The sequence below is a fragment of the Triticum dicoccoides genome, chromosome 1B (genome assembly GCF_002162155.2).
Source record: "Triticum dicoccoides isolate Atlit2015 ecotype Zavitan chromosome 1B, WEW_v2.0, whole genome shotgun sequence".
NCBI lineage: Eukaryota > Viridiplantae > Streptophyta > Magnoliopsida > Poales > Poaceae > Triticum > Triticum dicoccoides.
The window spans coordinates 588,011-612,054 of NC_041381.1; the positions used below are offsets into that span (position 1 = coordinate 588,011).

Below are 24,044 nucleotides of genomic sequence, written 5' to 3' on the forward strand. Positions count from 1 at the left end.
ATATATAATGAGGTGGTATACAACGTTACAATATACACATGTAAATACAGTCTAACACCCTCCCTCAATCTTAGCCACTTTCTAATGAATCTAGAAGGGTAAGATTGCGCCTGCAAGCCTCAAACTGTGGCAAAGGCAATGGCTTGGTGAAGATGTCAGCAAGTTGATCCTTGGAAGAAATAAACTTGATCTGTAGTTGCTTCTGAGAGACACGTTCACGCACAAAGTGATAGTCAACTTCAATGTGTTTCGTTCGGGCATGGAATACCGGATTTGCAGAAAGGTATGTAACGCCGATGTTATCACACCAAAGAACAGGAGGCTGTGATTGGGGTATACTTAACTCCTGAAGCAAGGACTGTACCCAGATGATTTCTGATGTGGCATTGGCCACAGCCTTATACTCAGCCTCAGTACTGCTACGCGAGACAGTAGCCTGTTTCCGAGCACTCCAAGCAATCAGGTTAGAGCCAAAGAAGACAGCATAACCCCCCGTGGATCGCCTGTCATCCGGATTGCCAGCCCAGTCTGCATCAGAATATGCTGAAAGACAACCAGAGTCAGACGGCCGAATATGCAAACCATGAGCCACCGTGAAACGAATATAGCGCAAAATCCGCTTAACAGCAGACCAATGAGTGTCACGGGGTGACTGCAGATACTGGCAGACTCGGTTAACAGCATAGGAAATGTCTGGTCGCGTGATCGTCAAGTACTGGAGCCCACCAACAATACTCCTGTACTCTGTCGCATCAGAAGAAGAAAGAAGCACACCATCAACAGCATTGAGCTTATCAGTGGTAGACATGGGTGTAGTCGTCGGTTTGCACTTAAGCATCCCAGCTCGCTGCAACAAATCCAGAGAGTACTTCTTCTGCGTCATAACAAGGCCAGCATCATGAGAAGTAACCTCCACACCAAGAAAGTAATGAAGCTTCCCAAGGTCCTTGACCGCAAAATCAGCACCAAGTGAGCGAACAAGCGCAGTAGCAGCCGACTGAGAGGAGCTGACCAAAATGATATCATCTACAAAGACCAACAAGTACATAGTAACCTCAGGCCTTTGAAGAAGAAACAATGAGGAGTCAGCAGTTGATGATGCAAAACCATGAGCACGAAGAGCCATTGCAAGACGAGCATGCCAAGCACGAGGAGCCTGCTTCAGACCATAAATTGCCTTGGACAGACGACAGAGATGATCAGGGCGATCCGGATCAGAGAAACCCGGAGGCTGGCGCATGTAAACCTCCTCCGCCAAGACACCATGAAGAAAAGCATTTTGAACATTAAGCTGACGAAGAAACCAACCTCGAGTAACAGCCAGAGAGAGAAGAAGTCTGATGGTAGTAGGCTTGACCACTGGATTGAAGGTGTCTTCATAGTCAAGTCCAAAACGCTGTCGAAAACCACGAGCAACCAGACGAGCCTTATAGCGCTCAATGGACCCATCAGAATGCCTCTTCACTTTGAAAACCCATTTGCAATCAATGACATTTACCCGTGATTGTGGAGGAACAAGAGTCCATGTCTGATTGCGAAGAAGTGCTTGATACTCCTGCTCCATGGCCTCTCTCCAATGAGGAATGCGCATAGCAGCTTGATACGTGCGTGGCTCAGAGGATGGATCTGCGAGAGCAGCAGACATGCACGCCGCTAACCAAGCAACTGTGCCATCGTGACGTTGCTTAGGCTGAAAAATGCCACTCCGACTGCGCGTATGTGGACGTAGAGCAGCAGCAGGAGCCGGCGGAGGCGAAGGTGACGGAGACGTGACGGTCGCCGGAGATGCAGGAATCACCTCAGGCGAGCTCGGGACAGACGACTCCGGGCTGCATGGCGAAGACTGGCCCGACGACAGGGGCTCAGAGGCCATGGGCGAACCGAGAGTGGGCGAGGCCAGCTCCGGTGACGCCGGCCCAGACGGCCTTGGCGACGCGAGAGCAGGCGAGGCCGGCCCTGGTGAGAAGGGCCCAGACACCCTGGGCGAGGCAGGGGCGGGCGAGGCCAGGCCTGGTGATGACTGCCCCGACGCCCTGGGCGAGACGGGGACCGAGGAGGCCGGCCCAGTCGGCGGGGTTGTAGGGCGCGACGATGGCGAAGGCAGCCCAGAAGCCAGAGGCGACCGGGCCAGGGCGTCGATCGGCCGTGCATGAGCACGGAAACCCAGGCCATGCAGGGGCGCCATGTGCTCCTCATGCACAACAGAAGATGCCGAGGATGAAGGCGATGGCGACGAAGAGGAAGATGGCACTTCCAGAATCTCCAAACGAGCCCCACGACCAGTGCCTGCACCATGGTTAGGCAACAATAGAGGAGAATATGCAACATCATCAAATTGGTCAGAAGCAACAGAGGATGAATGCATGACAGGTGGCTCAGTAGTGGACACAGGGAGTTTGGCAAAGGGAAAAACATGCTCATCAAACACAACATCCCGAGAGATGTAGACACGATTAGTGGGCACATGAAGACATTTGTATCCTTTATGAAGAGAGCTATAACCAAGAAAAACACACTTCTTGGAACGAAACTCAACAAGCACACCCAAACACCTTGAAAAAGGTGTAGTCCGGTTGTTCATTAAGGAGAACTTCAATGGGAGTCTTCATATTCAAAACACGAGTGGGAGTACGATTGATGAGAAAACATGCAGTGGTGAAAGCATCACTCCAAAAACGAAACGGAACAGATGCATGGGCCAAAAGAGCCAGACCAGCTTCAACAATGTGACGATGCTTACGTTCTACTGAACCATTCTGCTGATGTGTATGTGGACATGCTAAACGTTGAGTGATCCCAAGCGACTGAAAGAAGGAGTTGAGGTTGCGATACTCGCCACCCCAGTCCGACTGAACATGAACAATTTTGTGCTTGAGAAGGCGTTCAACATGTTTTTGGAACTGAACAAAAATGTCAAACACATCAGATTTACGTTTGATAAGATAAAGCCAGGTAAAGCGGCTGTAAGCATCAACAAAACTGATATAGTAATTATGACCACTAACAGAAGTCTGAGCAGGACCCCATACATCTGAAAACACAAGTTCTAAAGGATGTTTCACCTCACGACTGGACTCCAAAAAGGGAAGTTGATGACTCTTCCCCTGCTGACAAGCATCACACACTGCTACATCTTTATTACTAGACACACTAGGAAGTTGATGACGACGCAAAACATGCCGGACAATAGGTGTGGCCGGGTGACCAAGACGAGCATGCCACTGTGACGGAGATACCCGAACTCCACTGAAGACGCGAGCGACGCCAGGATGCTCCAGACGATAGAGACCTTGGCAGAGCCGCCCACTAAGAAGAATGTCCCTCGTGCCCCGATCCTTAATAAAAAGATCAAAATGATGAAATTCACAAAGCACGTTATTATCACGAGTGAGTTTAGGAACTGAAAGAAGATTACGTGTCACAGATGGAACTCGAAGAACATTGCGAAGTTGAAGACTCCTATTGGCATGTCTAGTGAGAAGTGATGCTTGACCAATATGAGAGATGTGCATACCTGCTCCATTGGCGGTGTGGATCTTGTCGGAGCCATGGTAGGGTTCACGAGTGTGAAGCTTCCCCATCTCACTGGTCAGGTGCTCTGTCGCCCCAGAGTCCATGTACCAGTGGGGATCAATGGAGTAGGACTGAATGTGTCCCTGTGGCTTCTGCGGCGGCGGACGATCAGCCATGGCGACCTGACGAGCAAAGTTAAGTGTATCCTTCCCGTCATTGCCGAGACCAAGAAAACCCCGCTGGAAGCGCTTGTGACACTTCGAGGCCCAGTGCCCATCGCGACCACAAAGCTGGCACACACGTGGACCGCCAGCCCCTGGTAGCGTCGCAGTAGGAGGAGGGGCCGAGGCGGGTGGTGGTGACTGCCCCGAAGGAGCCCTGGATGAAGCAGAGGAGCGACCACCCTTGGTGGCGGCGTTTGCCGAGAGGGCGCCGTTGCCCCTGGATCGACGCGCCGATCCAGGGACAACGGCGCCCTCTCGACTCGTTGCTCAGTAAGCAGGAGGTGTGAAAAGACCTCGTGTGCTGGCATGGGCGTGGAGTTGCCCCTCTCATTGATGATCTCGACTAGGGCGTCATACTCCTCATCAAGACCATTGACAAAAAATGAGTTGAACTCGGAGTCGGTGAGGGGCTGTCCAATGGAGGCCAGCGTGTCGGCGAGACTCTTGACTTTGTTGTAGAACTCAGTGGCGGTGGAGTCAAGCTTCTGACACTCCCCAAGTTGGCGACGGAGCCCAGATACACGAGCCTGCGACTGTGCCGCAAACGAGCGCTCAAGAATAGTCCATGCCTCGTGGGACGTCTTGGCGAAGACAACAAGCCCAGCAACGGCCGGAGAGAGCGACCCCTGGATGGAGGAGAGGTTCGCCTGATCCTGCCCTGTCCAGACACGGTGAGCCGGATTATAGACCGGACCGTGCACGCTGTCAACCAGCGCAGGAGGGCAAGGGAGAGAGCCGTCGACATAGCCAAGCAGATAGTGACTCCCAAGAAGCGGAAGAACCTGCGCGCGCCAGAAGATGTAATTGTCCGACGACAACTTGATGGTGATGAGATGGCCGAAGTGAAACGGCGGCGGCGGCTGCGATCCCATCGAGGAGACTGGCTGAGGTGAGACCACCGTGGAGACAGTCAGAGGGGCAGCCGGCGCGGTGACAGAGGGCGCGATGGCCGCGGTTGACGCCGCGAAGCCTGCCAGCGCGACGTCCTCCGCCACCAGCGGCGCAGTGGCCGAGGGCGCGACAGCCGCGTTTGACGGGGCGGCGGCGGTGTGGGCCACAAGCGCCTGCCCGGGCGAAGTAGCAGCCGGCGGGAGCGCGAAGAGGGAGCCGACGCTTCGTGTCCCGATTGGCGCCTGAAGGGAGGCGGCATCCAGCGGCCTCGAGAGAAGTGCCGCGAGGGAGGCCGGCAGAAAACCGGTGGCGGTGGAGCCGGACGCAGCGGCGGACGTCATAGCAGTCGGGCGACGGCGACGGCGGGCGCGGCGGCGGCGGCGGCGGCGGCGGCGGCGGCGGCGGTTTAGGGTTTTTAGGCGGAAGCGGACGTAACCTAGCGTGATATCATGTAAGACAATAGGCTTTGGGGGGAACCGGCACAATCCTCTAGGGGTGGCCTATCACATATATATATATATATATATATAATGAGGTGGTATACAACGTTACAATATACACATGTAAATACAGTCTAACAAATATGACCGTGAAGCTTCCAGGAAAGATTCGAAGGCTGTGACACTTGGGTACTCTGCAAGTAGATGCAATACTATGTGCTAAAGCGGGAAAAAGCTCTTTAACTAGAAGGGGGTGAATATGAAGGAGCTTTTTAACTTGATGTTTTCTCCCCTAATAATATACATACTTAGCTGTGTAGTTTGTCTTAGCTATTTTTAATCTTGTTATGTTTATTTACCTCTTGTCTTTTTTGTCAAGAAAAATGTCTAATGGCAAAAAAAATCTGCAGGTACTTAATTATAGTAGATGACCTATGGACCACGTCAACCTGGGATATTATCATCCGAGCTCTTGCTGATGGTGATTATTGCAGAATAATAACAACAACACAGGTTGAGGATGTAGCCCTGGCATGCTGCAGTTATCAGTTAAAGCATATATATGAGATTACTCCTCTTAATGACGATCAATCAGGAAAATCTGAGGGCAGTTGTACCACATATCCTAGTTCCAAAAGGATGAAAGAAGCTCTAAACCTTGAGTATAATAATCTCCCACCCCGTTTGAAGACTTGCTTGTTATATCTGAATATGTATCCCGAGGGATACACGGTCTGGAAGGATGAATTGGTGAAGCAATGGTTAGCTGAAGGTTTCATCGGCTCTGTACAAGGACAAGACATAGAGGATACTGCAGGTTACTATTTTGATGCTCTCATCAGTAGTGGACTGGTCCAATCTGTGGATACCAATCATAATGGTGATGTGTTGTCATGTACACTTCACCACATGGTACTGGATCTTATAAGACAAAAATCCATGGAGGAGAATTTCGTCACTATTGTGAATTATTTTCAAACAATTCTTGGACTTTCGGACAAGGTTCGTCGACTGTCTGTCCAGTTGGGAGGTGCAAAAGGTGCAAATAATATACCAGAGAATATGAGAATATCCCAAGTTAGATCACTTCTATTTTCTGGATTCTTCAAATGTGCACCTTCCATTGTGCATTATGGGCTTCTTCAAGTTTTAGTTCTTCATATTTGGTCTGATAAAGATGAGATTTTTGATCTGGCTACAATTGGTGAGCTATATCGATTGAGATATCTGAAGATTGAGTGTAATATCACTATCAAGCTTCCGGGCAACATTCAAAGGCTGCGACACTTGGGTACTTTGCAAGTAGATTCAAGATTATCTTCTGTTCCGTCTGGTATTGTTCAACTGGAGAAGTTGTTGCACCTCTGCCTTCCGAGTGAGTCTATTCTGCCTCATGGGGTTGGCCGAATGACATGTCTTCGCACTCTGGGGTATTTTGATCTCGGCCGTAACTCAGAAGATAATCTGAGGGATCTTGGTGAGCTGATAAATCTCCAGGATCTTCAGCTGACCCGTTCTACAGCACAGCCTGCTGACAGTCTTGAAAATAATATGCAACTCCTGGGCTCAGTTCTTAAGAAACTCAGCATCCTGCAGTCTGTAACTCTTCTACCCACTGCAGAATCCTCTAATGTATATACTCTGAAGGATGAAGCTCATGTTTCAAGGATGCGCATTTCCTGTGACGGCTTGTGCATGGTGTCCCCTGCCCCAGCCCATCTTCAGAGAATCGAGTTGTCGTATCGCTGTTGCATCTTCTCCAAACTCCCCAAGTGGCTTGGAGAACTCACCAAACTCCGCATTCTTAAGATTGCAGTTGGGGAGCTATCAAAGGAAAATATTAATATACTGAAAGTACTACCTGCTCTTGCAGCGCTGTCGTTGCATTTACCGACAATGACTGCAGAAAGGATTGTCTTTGGCAAGGGAGGATTCAAAGTTCTCACATACTTCAAGTTCAAGTGCACTGTGCCTTGGCTAAAATTTGAAGCAGATGCAATGCCTATTCTCGGGAAGCTCAAGCTGAGCTTCAATACCCCGATAGTGGATGAACAAGGAGCTACACCTATCATCATCGAGCACTTGTCATCAGGAATTAAAGAGATCTCTGCAAAAATTTGTTGTAGAGGCGTTAATGCAAGGTCTGCCTTGCTGAAAGCCATTAGAAATGATCCAGGAAATCCTGAGGTGCAATTGAGGGGTCCCATCTATTATGATGACAAAGGTAGAGGAATGGTGACACGTGAAGGCTCAAGGGAAGATATATGAGAACAATGAAGTTCATAGCAGGTACACTAATTTCCCTTGTAAAATCAAAAGCCACCTCCCTCTCCTTTACTTTGTGCAGTGCTTTGCAAAGGAAAAAAAGTTGTCATTTTTCATATTTTTGAATCAATATTTACATGTATAAATGCTTTCATATTTTAGAAAATTTAGGATTTTGTCCTTCCAAAAATTTGGAATGGGTTTAAAATGTTCCAAATATGATAGTATGAAGGGTAAAAGAAGAAGAACAAATTTTGACGCCATTTTAATGTTGTTACATGATTATTGTCATCAGGGCTCATATGCTGCCGAAGTCCTCACGTCTACCTGTTCCTGGTATTTATACTTGATTTTTCACAGTTCATTCCCTCCTGCCATTTTTGATAACCAGTTTGTGAAATCTATGAAGAGCTTGATGCATGCATTTCTAATTCTTCCTTGTTTGGTCTTTCTTTATACCTCCGAATGGAAATAGCAATACACAGCAGGGTAGAAGAACTGGAAGATAGACCTTCTGTATGTGAAATAATCAGCATTCCGAGTGAATCTGGAAGCACATACGGTCACACTGTCCAGGTAAGCTAACTAGTTTAAGATACCTTGTAATTAAACTGTGAAAAGAGATGCATCGTTTGAAGTAAAAAAAGAGAACAGTAGTATCGAGATCAGGAAGGGGAGCCTTGGGGCAGCCGTAAAGCTGTTGCCTTGTGACCATGAGGTCATGGGTTCGAGTCCTGGAAACAGTCTCTTGCAGAAATGTTGGAAAAGGCTGCATACTATAGACCCAAAGTGGTCGGACCCTTCCCCGGACCGTCAAAATACGTAGGTTACCTAGAAAGGGGGACAAAAGTGTACTGGACTATACCCAAAGTGGTCGGATCCTTCCCCGGACCCTGCGTTTGTTTCCAGGTCGAAATACGTAGGTTACCTAGAAAGGGGGACGAAAGTGTACTGGACTATACCCAAAGTGGTCGGACCCTTCCCGGACCCTGCGCATGGCTGTGTTTGTTTCCAGGTCGAAATACATAGACGAGGAGCCCAGTCAAATATTACAACTACAATTTAAAAGTACCACCGATATATCGTGTTTTGTTTTCTAACCTTTAGTATTGAAAACTTTAATTTATTAATAGAATTACAGTAGAAACTCTCCTATTGTTTTGTTAAATAAAAGGTCCACCAGTAGAAACAGAACTTGGCCACTCTGTTCTGGTATTGTAGGGCTGAGCATCATTTAAACGCTGACGAACAGGGTGAACTACGAGACGGTGGTGTTGTTGCTGTGAAGAGGATGCATGTCAACCAACACAGTTCATAATGTGTCATTTTGTCGTGGGACCAATAGCTTGATGAAGATCAATCATCAAAATGTTGTCCGGTAACACTGATTACGAGTCGAAGGACTAGTCGATGGACTAGTCTATTGAGTCCCAACTGTGGTGTCGACTGCAAATGTCGTGTAGACTAATTCGACGAGTCGAGCGGTCGAGAGACTAGTCGTGTACATTAAGTCGAACGACTCAATTTTCTTTTTAAAGGCTAGTGACTTAAAATTTTAGGGGATAAGAGAGCTCAGCCCGCGAGCCCGTGGGAGGGAAATTTCGTGGCTAGGTTTCAGTTTCGCTCCAGAGAGAGATGCCTCCGCTGGGACACGGCGCCGCCAGCTACCACTGGCCCGCCGCCGCCGCCACCAGCAGTTGCAAGGAGAATCGCGACGCCCACCCTCCGCTACTTCTGCTCCTCCGCTGGATCCGGCCCACTCCTCTGGAGCTCTCCCTCTTTGTTGGTTCTGCTATCCAGGTCCACCCCTATCTCTGCTGGTTCTTGGGCTGGTTCATCTGCTCCTGGATCCTCCCATTGCAAGTAATTGCTCCCTTCTATTATCCTCATATGGTTCCTCTATTGCTTGCTCCTTGGCTGGTTCATCTACTGCTAGTTCCTGATTTAGGTTTGCTTGTTTCAATTTAACATCCTTAGGTTTGAGCAGAGCTAGAATTACAATCTACAACACCAGAGATATATCAGACAGTGTGCTCAGCAGCCGCTTATATAGTGCAGTACTACATACTACTACTAGGTATTAGTACTTATGTAATGTAAGTTCAGTGCTACAGTACCATGTCGACTAGTGTCGAACTAGTCTAGACTAGTCACGATTAGTCTATGAATCTCAACCTTGGAACAACTCTTTGACTCCTAAATGTTGGTATAGAAACCAAGCCGTGTTAGAATCAAAATAATAGGAACTAATATTCTTCCAGCACATGATGACTAGTTATCTTCTTCTTGTACTTGTAAACTGGACACACACATCTCCTTAGCTTGTTCGCCTTTTCTTGTACCTGCAAATCAGAAAAGCACATTTCTCCTGCCATGCTAATTTTATCACAATTGAAACCAGGAGCTAATGCAACATTGCTTTCCATAGGAACAAGTGGAGTAAAATGCATATATTCCAGGATTTTGATAACAGCTTCTGTTTTTTTCTTTGTTGTACACTTGCAATAAGTGTATCTTATCAAATGCAGGCAAATTGCTCCCTCTGCAAAGAAACCTTAGGGCCGGAGATACTTGATCTTCATAAAAGTGAACAGTGCACACAGAGGATGGTTGTGTGTGGATATTGTGATTACGAATTGCCTGCAATTGATATTCAAGAACATCAGGTGTAGTTTGTTGTTTACCTTTGAAGGCACATATTTATTTGAGTTTGTTTGATACATGTCGATTTGTTCTGATCATAGTAGTTGAAGATACAGGATGTATGTGGAAACCGAAGAGAGTTTTGTCAAACATGCAAGAAGTATATTAGACTTCGTGAATGGATAGGGCACGAAATGCAGTGCCACGTTAGCTCATATGGTTCTGGAGAATCATCAAGGTAAACATGTTCCCACATGTCCCAAGGAATTGTTGAATTTTGTTATCTTGGTTATCAGGTATCGTACAACGTATGATCCATTTAAATATTAGTATTGCACAGTCCATACTTTGACTGCTTGTTTTCAGTGATCTTTATTTGTGTTGCTAAACTAAATGCAATCCATTATTATCTGCAAATAGTATACCCTAGACGGGATCCTTACATACTCAGTCAATGTAATTCAAAATGCAATCCATTTGTGTTGATGTTTTCTTGTTTTGATTTTGTAAGCAAGTATATTGTTGCTAGAATTTTGAAGGTACTATATAATAGACCTCTTAGCTAATCAGATGTTTGAAATTTCAGTGCCAGAACCATTCCAGAGAGAGAAGTGCGGCCTCCTCCACTGGTACGACCAGTGCGTGCTGTGCTTGCTGCACAACACAGGCGGCTTCTCCTTACGATTGCGGTAACTGGAATCGCCGTCATGGTTGGATCAATACTGTTCCAGAAGGAGGAGAGTTTCTAGGTCCGGCAGCCATGGATTTCCTATCTCATAGTTGTTTTCAACAGCAGTATGATAAGATTCTACTCGTATAAGATAATATATATAATCTCTTGATGTATAATGTTATCCCCATATTCAGTTGGCACGTCTTGCTTGCTTAAGAGTCACTGATTACGAGTCGAAGGACGGGTCGAGACTAGTCGATGGACTGGTCTATGAGTCGCAACTATGGTATCGACTGCAAATCTCGTGTAGACTAATGGATGAATCGAGCGGTCAAGAGGCTAGTCGTGTACATCAAGTCGAACGACTCCATTTTTTCTTTTTCAGAGGCGAGTGACTTAAAATTGGATGGGATAAGAGAGCTCAGCCCGCGAGCCCGTGGGAGGGAAATTTCGTGGCTATGTTTCAGTTTCGCTCTAGAGAGAGCTGTGTAACACCCCCCTGTATTACTACATTGATCATCCTCTTGATAATGCCAAGTCACCATGCTTAACAGTGCTTGATCATCAACAGTATCAAATCTCATTTCAAATTCCAATTCAAATGGATTTTAAAACTTAAAGTGAAAATAAAAGTTGTTCATATCCAGGAACTAAAATGTTCATAATGTGGAAAATATTCCCAAGGTGACTATAAAAATAAGATCAATATTAATTGAATTAGGTAAGTGACTCTAACATCAAGAAACAGTACCAAAACAGCACCCCTCTAATCCATTACTTTCAATCAAAAATTCAAATGAAATAGTCACCTTCTGGCAATGAGGTATGCTGCGTACTAGTATTTAAATGGACAGGGCTCATATTTTAAAAAAATTAAATAGTGCTAAAAGAAATGCAAAACAGAAATAGAAACAGAAAAACAGAAAAGAAATAACGAAAAAGGAAAAGGGCCACTGTTGGCTGGGCCTTAGTGCGCAGTGTGCAGGCCCAGCCCAACAAACCCATCGCCGTCTCCCTCCTCCCCGTGTCGTCGCCGTCGTGGACACGTGCACTAGCACCGGCGAGCTGCCGACACAGCGAGCCCGGGAAGCGCCACCATCGTTGCTCGTGTCTTCTTCCCCAACTGCGGCCACCGCTACGCCAACGTTCGATCCGCTCCGATTCCGCGCTCCTAAGCTACCAGCGGCCACCGTGCGCCCCACTGTGAGCATCCATCCCTCTCCCCTCCCTCTGGTTGCCTGCGTTTTTACCGTAGCTCGCTGTCCTGAGCGCGCCGTCGTTGTCGTGCTCGGGCTCCGCTGTAGAGCTCACCGTCAACGTTGTAGCCCGTGCCATGGTCAAGCAAGCATGCCATCGTGCTCAGGGAGGCATCCTAGTACTCCCTGTAGGTTTACTTCGCGCGCAAACGTTCCGGAGCAACGGATGCACCGAGTTCCGATTCCGGCCGCCACTGTACCTCACCGTCCGGCCAACTCCGGTCGCCCCAGGCCGCGCTAGTAGGCTAGATGGACGCGGTTCGAAGTGCCCGTTCTAACGTGACCAACCGCACGCAAAATAGCTAACCGTAGCGCGATTCCGAGGCTCGGCGGCGTTCGGCCGCCGCGAAAAGCCTCGCCGGAGCAGTGTCAGGCGCCGCCGCCAACGTGGTCTGACCAGTGGGCCACCTCGATTCGCTGGCAGCTGGGCCCTGTGGACCCAGTTCACCAGTTGACCGGATCAACTCTGGTGACATGGCGCTTACTACCACTGACTAGTGGGCCACCTCGAGTCGCTGGCGGCTGGGCCCCACGGACCCAGTTCACCAGTTGACTGGGTCAACTCTGGTGATGTGGCGCTTACTACCACTGACCAGTGGGCCTGCGTGGCTGATACACAGACTGTTAGGCTAACGTCTGGCTTTGAACTAAAAATATTGCCAGCTGGATATGCACATTCACACCATAACATTGACATAGATTGTGCTGTAAGAGTCGTCTATGATTCAAAATAATTGACATAGCAATAGATGCATCGACACAGGTGGAATAAGCCACCAACATTACTACAATACCAGCAAGTAACTAGATGCATCCACATAGCAATACGCTGCAGGGAACAAAAACCGGAAGATAGACCTTCCATATTGGAGATAATTAGCTTTGAGTGAGCCTGAAAGCACGAATGCCCTTTATCTCTTTTCCTCCTCCCCGTTGAGAGTCCCCTTGGTTTCCCGGGCTCCTCTCTGTTTCTCCTCCGGCGGCGCCGCTGCTTGGAGTGGGGATGAGAGGGGAGCTTGGGCTGCTCCTGTCTATTGTGGTAGTAGGTGTAGGTTTGTCGTTTTAGTGGTGTTTGGCCTTGTGCTGTGGATTGGCGTCACGCCGTCGGGGAGTTGGTCACTGGAGCTTGCAAGCAGCCTCTGGTGGTCGCCGCTGGACCCTTCTGCTCTGCCTCCATTGTGGAGGCCTAAGGAAGGAGCCGGATATGGCGAATCCCCCAATAATAAGCTTGTTGGGGCACTGGATCAAACCTCTGAGGTTACTCTCTCGCTTCCTACCGGCTGTCGCGGTGGCGGACGGGATTTAGGGAGAGGATCCCAGGGTAGTTTGTGTTGTTGCAGAAATGGAACCACCGGAGCACGACGATCACCGGAGACAAGAAAGAAGCGAGAGGAGGCAACACACAAGATTTCCAGGCGCTCGAACACCTTGCCGCACAGACGGCTCCTGTGTATTTCCGGCGAGCTCGAACTCGACCACCTCGCTGTTACAATGACCAACACACGGGTTTTATACCCAGGCACACGATGGACACGTTCTCCACGCCCCTGCCTGCTGACGCCCACGACCGAGCTCGCTCTGGCCGCGTCCTCCGCGCGCGCCCGCAACGCACGCGACGCGCCGAGCCTTCCCGATCGCCACGCTCACCCTGGACCTGGTCTCTAACAGCCCTATACACACACGCACACACACCACGGCCAGCACGCGGCCAGAACCGCAGCTGGCACATCCAGTGCACGCACACACGCACGGTTTATTGGCTAACAATTTGCTACCCGAGTGTGTCTTGCCTCGTCAGATCCTAGCTTCCGACCAGGGTGGTGTCGTTCCCTGATCGAGAGAAGGGCTTCCGGTGTGAATCTGGAGGCAGACGATGGGGATCCTGAGCACAATCAACAGTGGATTCAGAGAAGCTACGGCGCCCTCCATGGCTGGCCGGCCTTCTCTAACGATCCACTGAATCTTCAGGCTGAATGGCGGCCAGTTTTATTCCTCCAGTCCTTGATGCCAACAAGGGAGGCAGTGCTGCTTGAAGTGGAGTCTGTGGTGCAGCCGCAGAGGTCTCGCCGGACCAAGTGGTTCGTCCCAGGCGCCGGCGATGATTGGATCCACTGGAGAGCAGTTTGGACCCGATCACCTTTTCTTTTCAGTTTCAGGGTCCTTTTCATAACTATCAGGGACTTGCCTATAATTTTCAGTTTCTTTGGAGTCCTGTTTGTAAGACGTGTTGCGCACCGCTTTGAATAATGAAGTTCTGCGTCCTTCGGTGCCCTTCACTGTTCAAAGAGAAAAAAAAGCACGAATGTGCACACTTGCGAGGTAAGCTAGCTAGTTTAAGATATATGACATACAGCTGAGGCGACAAGTTTGGTGGTCTGCACATGCAGTTGTGTAAAGTTAATGAAAGACTTGTGCGTTCATGGTTCATGGTTTGGTCCTCCGGCCGCCCTGTCAGTTCACATTACTCACATCAACCGGGCCAACCGCACAGGTGGCATGTGCTCTGTAGTCCATCCATTAATTTTTGATTTGAACCCCACCCATGTTTAATTGATGGGCACTCTATTATCTTGCCAGACAGGTTGACAGCCTCCTCGGACGTGTTCGTACAGCCATGCAATGAACTCCATTAGCTATAGAACCCCACAGGCCCCTTCATGTCCAAACTTCCCTATTCCAAGTCATGAACCCACCACGATGAGCAGGGCTAACACAGCGACCACAGCCAATAATAGAGTCTGTTTTGGCGCTATCTCAATATATCATCAGCAGTCAATCTAGTTGCCCATCCATATAATAGTTTTCTATATGTACCAAGTTTTTATGTCCAACCGGATCCTTCTGTTTATATGGTGAAACTTTTTATTTTTTTATTCTCATTTTGTTGGCCACGAATTTGATGTGGATATATGTATTATCTTGGGCGCTGTGGCAACAGATGTATCATTAATACAAGATACTGTATGGAAATAGTGAGATGCATCCAGCCACAAACAACTGGCGAAGGCAAACCATGTGCCAGACACTGATGTAATTGACTTTGAAGCATCTTCAGGTCAATCTCATGCAGGTTGCTCAGGGATGCAACCAGAAGAAAAGAAAAAAAAATCTTTAGCCATGATTAATGTTGATTATTCGCAGTCACAAAGTATAGTAGTTTTGGGTTTTCAATTCCCTATATAGTTAATTATTAATTTCGGTACCTCTGATAATTTTCCTGTACCCATAACCATGGGTCACAGATGTGAGTGTATTTTAACACATCTTAGAAATTAGGCCAGGAAAATGACCAAAATGGCTTGATGTCAGATCAATCACGACCAGCCATAATAATACCACCACGATGACAAGGGGGTCATTCAATGGCTACTCGATAAACATGTCACAAGCGATGGTTAATTTTAGGTGGTCTGCGCGTACAGCTGTGCGAAAACATTTTGAATACTTTGCGTAGTTCACACGCTCAGTTTTTCATAGTACACCATTAATCTTTGAGCCCCACCCATGTTTAATTGCTGTTGACTCTAAGGCTGGTCATAGTGGGAGTAACTTAGCTAGTAACATAGCGCTCTTCGAGAAAATTCTGCTTATGTGGCAAGTAATTAATGAGAGGTGGTAACATAATATGTTACTGTAACATAGCGCTTTCCAAGACAAGATGAGTCTATGAGCTAGTAAATGAAGCCATCTATGATACTACTATTATGTTACTTTGCATTATGAAGGTAGTAACTTAGACTAGTGTCATATGCATGACACTAGTCTAAGTTAATTACTCCCCACTATGACCAGCCTAATATCTCACCGGCCAGCCTCCCCAGCGACGCCCTGAACGTCATGTACTCGACTCCATTAATCTTTGGGCCCCACGGGTGGTTTCATGTCCAACTCCCCATAGTGAGGATGGTTAACACAGCGGACATAACCAATAATGGAGTTAGCTAGTGGTTAAATGTCATTGTCATATCATCTGCACTCAATTAACTGAATAGTAGTTTAGTTATGCACAATATACTACTCCTTCTGTCTCAAAATTCTTGTCTTAAATTTATCTAGATACGGATGTATCTAGTTACATTTTAGTATTAGATACATCCGTATCTAGTATGTCACTAATACCTGGCTAACTTTAGAGAGGCTAACTTTATTACTCCACTTACACAATCTTTTTATACTATGTCGAACTCCCCATAGTGAGGATGAAAGAATAAGGAGTAATATATAAAGCTTGTTGCCCATATTGCAGCTGACTATAAATCTGTAGCCTACTTTTGTTTTATATCGGGAAAACACTTATCATCAGTCATCTATCTCCTGAACTTATCATAAATCTGATGTGGCATTTTTTATAGCACATCTTTCTCAAAAAAAAAAACTCTTATAGTCAACCTACACAATATTATTATACCTGCTGCCGCCTTAAACAATGAGTTTTGTTATATTTTGCAAATATTTTCATGGATGCAATATACTATGCTTTCATTTGGATTGAATGCTTCTTTCTTTTTCTGAACCTAGGACAAATGTGCACTATGAACCTAGAAGGAAAGACGTGTAGACTATATGATGTTGTGTTTCTAATCCTTTCCTTCTAAAAAACCGAATGCTGAGCTCATACATAGCATTGTCATACTGGACCCTTTAAAAAATAACAAAAAAGAATGATATGACATTGGCCTCCTTGTCTTGCATCAACTGTGTAGTGAAAATGGTTGTGTGTACCACAACGATGCAGAGTCAATGGTCTTGACCTTGCTTTCGAAAAACAACTATAGTAAAAATATTTGTGTGTATCACAATGATGCAGAGGCCAATGGTGACGACCTTCCTTTCAAGAAAATAACTACAGTGAAAATAGTTGTGTTCAAAATTATGCACAGGCTGAGGGTCCAAACCTCCGTTTCGAGAAAACAACTCTAGCGAAAACAATTGTGTGCATCACGGTGATGTAGAGGTCGGGGGGTCTTGACCTCCCGTCGTGAAAAGAAAAAAGAAATGTCTCAGAAAAATATGCAATAAAATACTTCTTTTAGCGAACCAACTTATATTTGGATGGTTAGGAGGACAGTCGTATCCCCGGCCCACCATGGTTCAAATCCTGGTGCTCGCATTATTCCTGGATTAATTTCAGTGGGAGTAGACGTTCCAATCGACTACGAGGCGCCTCTGGTCACTTCGTCAATCTCAAGATGATATGCCGGCTCAGTTTCTCGGAGGTGCTCATAGGGGTAGGGTCTGCGTGTACTGTGATCTAAAAAAACTTCTTTTTATACAAATTCAGTGGTATGGTTTTTTATGATGCACGACTAAAATTTCGTTTGTCAAACTAATTACCGAGACACACAATTATAAACTAGAAGGGAGTTAGTCGCTGTCCCTCAGTTAGAGCCAGTCCAGTAAGCTCTGAGTAAGAAGTCGGCTTCAATCAATTAATTGAGTTCTGAATGAAAGCTACGTTCGATCCTCCAACTTGTGCTAGGAAATTAATTAGGGTGCATCATTTTTCTTCTTTGCCATTAAGGTGAGTTGAAGTGACGAGGTTGACAGGATGTAGCAAATGGTGTACATGTTGAGAGCAAATATAATGAGGTGACTCCTCACCACCATCGCCATAAGCCCTGGAGCTCTATACTCCAACCACTACAATAGCTAGCACTCGCTACCATTCGTCGTCGGCTTCGCCGGGTAGAGGAAGAAGAGGAGAAGCTGAGCAGCAGCAACATCCATCATAGGAAGCTGCAGCACAGAGCCAACGAGGAAAAGCGAAGTCTTCCGTACCACGAGCAGTAGCGGTGAGCTTGCTCTTAAAAAAATTGCAGTTATTAGTGAAGTGTTCACTAGGTAGTCGTTTCTTAATATAGCTCTCCCATGCTCTCTCACATGGACATGATCTCTGGAAGTCTTCCTTGACAGCTTGAGAAATCATCCGTTTTCCTAGTTTGGAAGAAATCATTTCAAGCCTGGGCCTCCGCCTCGCCAGGTAATCACAAAAAAATTCCTTGACCCAGAAACTTCTTCATTTCTAATTTGTCCTCATTGCCTACGCTCCGTCATCTTAAGGAGGTAGACTGTGTGTTTCTTTTACTAATCAAAACTGCAACCAGAATTAGTAGTAGGCCTATGATTTGACAACTCGTATATGCTGTCAAGCAAACAACTTTCCCTATGGGAAATGAAGAAGGGCGACAAACAATGCGCTTGCTCTTGTTTCAGGGGTACCGTGACATATAATTGCAAATGGAATGCCGATCTATTATCACACCACGGGACCTGGAGTCCATGCTATGTGATGAAACGGCAGAGCCCCAGCCGCTGCCACTGTCACTTCTCAAAGAAATCACAAATGACTTCTCTCCTGAGCTGAATATTGGCTCCGGTGGATATGCGGAGGTTTATAAGGTACAGTAACTCTGAGCTGCCTTGGGATTTAATCAAACTTTTTTTTTTGCGGAAAGGATTTAATCAAACTTTATCTGGAAACTGAAGTTGTTGCTGACAAGGCATCTTATCGATGTAGGGAATTCTTGAGAATAGGACCGTGGCGGTAAAAAGGATGTCAAATACGTATAAGTATGAGAAGGAGTACCTCCGTGAAGTTGAATGTCTCATGATGGTGAAGCACAAAAATATAGTACGGTTTCTGGGATATTGTGCTGATACGCAAGGCAGTATGTTAAAGTACGAAGGAAAATTGGTCATGGCCGATGTACGACAAAGGTTGCTCTGCTTCGAGTTTCTTCCTAAAGGGAGTCTTCGTGAGTATATCACGGGTAGGATCATATGGCGCAAAGTTTCTTTTATCCTTTATTTTCATCGTTAAATTTCACATGGTTCAGTATCCCACATATCACTATGTATATGCTATCTTCTTTTACATAATGACCACGTATGTACTATCTATAGACTTGAAGTATGTCAAATAATACTCGGCTTGCTTTATCCTCTCCTCCTTCGTAGATACATCTTGCGGACTTCACTGGACATACCGGTATCAAATTATAATAGGAATTTGTCAGGGGTTACATTATCTTCATCAAAATAATATTGTCCACTTAGATCTAAAGCCAGAGAATATATTGTTGGATGATAATTTGGTACCAAAAATTACTGATTTTGGTCTATCAAGGTGCTTTCGTCCAATGCAGAGCCAGACTTTTACTGTACACATACGCGGAACACCGTAAGTTTGCTAAGCCTCCTGACAGTTCCACATTTTTATTCCGTTACTCAGCGCGGACGCATCTATTGTGCAGGGGTTATGTTGCACCAGAATGTTGCAACGGTGAAATCACACACCGGCTTGATATCTACAGTCTTGGTATAATAATCGCGGAGGTACTGACAGGAGAGAGGTTGGATCTAAATGATAATGTTAACAAGGTAAGCACGATTTAGGTTCACTTTTAAAGATAAGGATTGACTTCAAAACCAATACATTACTTGCTTCTCTTTTCAGATGCAACATAATATCACTCCCTTTCATTTTTAGTAATTAACCACCATGGAACTTATATCTTTATTTAAAGACTTAGAATTTATACGACGTGAAAAATATTTGAAACTAGGATTTGAACATCTAGTAGATGGAAGTCACCTACAACAATAGTTTAAAATACCCGAAATGGTGACCGAACCGGTGGGCCTCTCCATTCAGGTTTTCACCGATTAGGCTGCTGGTTAACCGGTCCATTTTATGGTTTTTATCATAAAAAATATAATTAATAGTATATAGTACTACCTCGGTCCGGGTTTAAAGGGCCCCCAGACCAAAACGCGTGTACCAAGACGCCTCAGTGCATAGTAATCTGCAAGAGTCTGACCAACCATAGTGTGTAAAATCCCTCTGTCTCCTTGTCCCATTGATTATTCGTTTGCTCCTCCTGTTAATTTCCTGCGGCCGCTCGCTAAACTAAAAGAATGCATTGGCTGCATGCACATGAGTATCTGCTCACCTAGTTGCGTGCCTTCGTAGGCAATAACTACCGCGAGAACCAGCCAATAGAAAAGGTCGAGCGTTTTGCATGCGGCCCTCTAATTCAGGACGCCTGTAACCTGCTCACGGGACTTAAAATCCCGGACGGAGGTAGTATATGCTAATTTTGTACTGAAAATGGTTAAATAGCATTGTGTCCTCATAATAGACATCAAAATGACCCTAACATAGTGGTTATTGGCTTGGGTACGGCGGATGACTCAAGTGTGGGTTTTCAATCCCTCTTTTCCCAATATAATTTTTGGGCTTCATTGTGTTCACCTACCAAAGTTTATTGACCAATTTTGCAGAAAACTGCGAGGTTCAGCTGGTTTCACCCATCTAATGGTGGGACGGTCTGTGAAACATAATGAACAGACGGGCCCGCCGGTTTTAGTCTTTTCCATTCAAACGGACAGTTCGTTCCATTTTTAAACTATGCCTACAACTCAACCACACTTTGTCAAGTGGTGGTTCAACCTTTTTTTGAGAAGGAGGTTTCCTTTGGTTCAACCATAGATGGAAAAAAGACATGTTGAACTACATCCAAAGTGTTATCATGTCATGCTAATATGTAAAACTTCAAAATCCAAAGAATTAGCATGTTGAACCAGACCAAATCATGATTTTAGATGTAAATTTTAGTGTAGGATGCAATTGGGGGGTGAATAGGTGTCTACAAAATATAGCTCTCTTTCCTTTAGAATAGTCATTGCAAAATATAAAGTTTGCCTAATAAAACTAAGGTGAGCACAACCTATATGATACTTGCAAGGTCAAGGGACCAAAGTAAACAAGATTAGATAAGAAGTAACTGAAGACACATGGAGATAAAGAAGTATTCCGATGTTCACTTCCTTAGAGGGGAGCTAATCACCGTTTGGATAGGTGTCAGGACACCAAAGTTTCTCGATGCCACCAAGGCTCCTCGGCGCTGAGGGAATCCTTTCAGCGCGTTAGTTTTTCTAGCATTTCATATTGGTTATCCTGCATTTCTAATAATTAGTTTAACCATTGTAATGTTGTACGTATATAGTAGAAATTGATTGGTTGAGATCCACCTTAACCGAATGATTGATCATCATCAAATCTTTCTATTTTCCATTAAATTCAAGAAAACTCGATAGCATCTTACTATCTTTGAGCCACCACCATAACAACGATGCTAAAACATTTGTGGTAGACCTTTAGGTGGCCTCAATACTTTACAAGCAGCAGGGTAAATCATAAATTGATTCCTCACTGATGATTCTTACCGCTTGGGACTATTCAACCTCCAAGAGGAACTAGATCAAAGTAATAATCTTGGAATTTTGCAAATCAAGAAAATGGTTAGTGAGAGAGGAAGGGCGCATATCTATTTTAGTGTTAACTCCTCCCAAATCCAGCACAAATATCTCAAGGAATAAAAAATTAGAGTTGAGAGGGTAGGGAGTTCAACCATGGATCTAAAATGTATGGAATGGAGTGGTCAACCTACCCCGACGGGTTATTGTGGCGTATATGTAGTGAGGAAAAAAACTAGTTGTTTTGTGCAGAAATTACACATACAAAGGCTCCGAGTTGGCACCTACGGATGATTCAAACCCAGTCAAGCAAGGTAGCTATGGGTCTGAGAGTTAGGCCAGAAGGATCCTTCTTGAATTACTCGGAGACTCCAGATCCCCCGAGAGAAGATAGATAGAAGGCGAGAGTGTTTGCCTCTAGCATCACGTCGCAACCCAGACACTAGCCAGGAACAAGGGACACTTGAGCCTCCAACACATTTGACCAGGCACTCGCAGTGGAACCAAAGAGCACCAGAGAACGAGTCGAAGTGTCTGCATTTGATTTTGGCCCAAGACGGGCAGTGAAAACTCTAGATGATTCATGTGAAAACAACTACCCTGAAGGCGAAAGTTTCATGCAATGATGCTCCGGCCAACACTAAAATTGCATATTAACCTAGATTTTTCCTTCCCATTTGGCATTGGACTTTGGGTTGATGGAAATGGTATCTTGTGTGAGAGGTAAGCACATGTGATAATTGATTCCAATCTAAGTCGGTAACGCATGGCTAATGTATAAGTTGACTCTAGAGAATGGATGAAGGGCCATGATTTTTGATCCTCTCCTAGGGAAGGAAGGGTCCGATCATGTAGCACCAGGTCACGTACGAACATACTACGAAGTATGGGTACCTTTGTGGCCTCTCAACTATCTTGCTCTAGCTGGGCTTCGTCCTCCTGCGGCTCCAAAGTTTATATTGTGGGTGGTGATTTGTAATCAGACACCTCAACGCCGACTGGCAAGGATTATCTTGAGCATATTTTCTTTCCGCTCCTTCTCTTCCTCCTAAATTTGATCTTTTAACCACAAAGCCCACCGGGGAATATGGTTTGTGTGAGTCAGAAACGATCTTGGCATTTCCACCGTTCCCCTAGTCCAACATGGAAACCCAGCTCTAGGAAGATGAGGGTGGGTATAACACCCAACATAACAACCAGTTCACGTCCATTATACCAGGATACCACCTGGGACATAGACTGGCACCATAGACCAACACTTTTCTTTGCTGCACACTTTGACCTCACTCGTGGCGCACCCGACAACAAGTTTGGTCGGAGGACCAGCACACTTAACATAGAGGTTCTTTGGATACCAACCTCGTGAATAGATGTTACACTTCATTGATGTGGTATTCTATCATTCCTATTAAGACATGATGTCGCAATGGACAGAGTTCATGGCATTGTAGTGAGCGAGTTCCATTCTTCTACCCATCTCCTATCCATGCAAGCGGTCGAGCCCCGGTAAGTGGTGGACATGCTTGCCGGAAATTCCTCCTTGAGCCCTTTAGTTTTAAGGGGTCATCGATCCTCGACACCACTCGCTCATGGGAGTAAAACCTGCTCATACACATAGCCATCTTATTAGTCCCTTTAGTTTGTCGTCATCAAAATAAAACATACTTAGGTGCGAATATGCACTTTCAAACATTTATGTTCAACTTTTATGCATTGGTCTAACACCATGATTTACAAATGGAATAAAAATGAGAATGCTCCTTACGGAGGGACTATTGATACTTAGTGATGAAAATATATTTAAAACATGAATAAAATCCAACAAAAAAATATAGTTTGATGAGTAATATTTTTTAGAATAAATACCTTCTATACAAATTCGTTTTGTGAAGGAGAAAGTGTCAATTTGCATATCCGCACATGTAAGAACAATAATGCTTAGCTTATTTCTGCGGGAGAGTGGTTGTACCATTTCATCACCGATGCCCAAGTTATCTATAACCTGAATTTTGATGCATATTTTTTTACCTTGTATCTGTATTCATTAGATAGTGATAACTGCTACATCATTGGTCAAAGAAGGGATCTTCACACTGACGATATCGCCATCTTAGCTTATACATGTGACACATAATTGGGTTCTCTATTACAATGTTCACCCAATGTTCGTGGAAATTCGTATAAGATATGGAAACTATCGTATAAAAGTATGCCCTACAGGACCTGAGATTCTTCCGCCATTGATCATGGTCTCAATTACCTTAGAATTGTAGGAGATTGTGACCATTTTGTTGCAACCCATTTTCTGTTTAAGTTGTAATCCAAAGCGCAACGTCATTGCCTCTGTTGTTAGTGCATCACTACACATGTCAATCTTTAGGTTTCCACCACAATGAAAGCTCCTGGAATCTCTCAAAACTACACCTGCTGCTCAGTGTAGCATGTCCTTATCGAAAGCATCATCGACATTAAGATTAATCATGCCATGAGGGGGCCTCGACCATCGACCTTTAATCACTTGAGCCTTGGGGTATAATAGCTACATCATACTTTGATGTTACCGCATGTACAACCATAGCTATCTACGTTATCTTGTATGTCTTCTACTCATGGGCAAGCCTATGATGCTCCTTGATTACATGCCATCATTGTGGAAGAACCTTAATATGCTGGTTTGCTAGAGTAACATGACCTAGAAGATTTCCATGCAGAGCATGTCATATGCATTTTTTACCTTAGCTAGGCACATCATTTTGCCAAATTGTACGCCATATATTATTGATTGACTTTGCTTCTCTCCCGTGCCATCGCCTCTCCTACCAATCGATGATCCCATTTGGCATGGTATAAGCCGAAACGACAGAGAAAGTACCACTCTTTG

At 45.5% G+C, this 24,044-nt stretch overlaps 2 protein-coding genes across 4 annotated transcripts in view; both read left to right on the forward strand.

Moving 5' to 3' along the window:
* The window catches only part of LOC119314699 (disease resistance protein RGA5-like), a 19,124-nt gene extending 8,259 nt beyond the window's left edge, over positions 1–10,865 (forward strand). Inside the window, exons 3-8 of the mRNA XM_037589402.1 lie at positions 5,479–7,357; positions 7,629–7,669; positions 7,809–7,909; positions 9,862–9,999; positions 10,093–10,214; positions 10,563–10,865. Of these exons, the coding sequence (XP_037445299.1) occupies positions 5,479–7,336 (1,858 nt within the window). The 3' untranslated portion in view covers positions 7,337–7,357; positions 7,629–7,669; positions 7,809–7,909; ... (1 more) ...; positions 10,093–10,214; positions 10,563–10,865. The remainder of the gene's footprint in view (positions 1–5,478; positions 7,358–7,628; positions 7,670–7,808; positions 7,910–9,861; positions 10,000–10,092; positions 10,215–10,562) is intronic.
* A 6,658-nt stretch (positions 10,866–17,523) lies between these two features.
* LOC119314728 (putative disease resistance RPP13-like protein 1) overlaps positions 17,524–24,044 on the forward strand; it is a 33,716-nt gene continuing 27,195 nt past the window's right edge. For 2 of the 3 annotated variants that reach the window (XM_037589428.1, XM_037589441.1), the window contains exons 1-6: positions 17,524–17,697; positions 17,819–17,885; positions 18,119–18,304; positions 18,423–18,675; positions 18,863–19,085; positions 19,159–19,285. In XM_037589428.1, coding sequence (XP_037445325.1) covers positions 18,143–18,304; positions 18,423–18,675; positions 18,863–19,085; positions 19,159–19,285 — 765 coding nt within the window. In that variant the 5' untranslated portion in view covers positions 17,524–17,697; positions 17,819–17,885; positions 18,119–18,142. Of the gene's footprint in view, positions 17,698–17,805; positions 17,886–18,118; positions 18,305–18,422; positions 18,676–18,862; positions 19,086–19,158; positions 19,286–24,044 lie in introns of all 3 variants that reach the window. The other variant, XM_037589435.1, reaches the window with a different exon arrangement.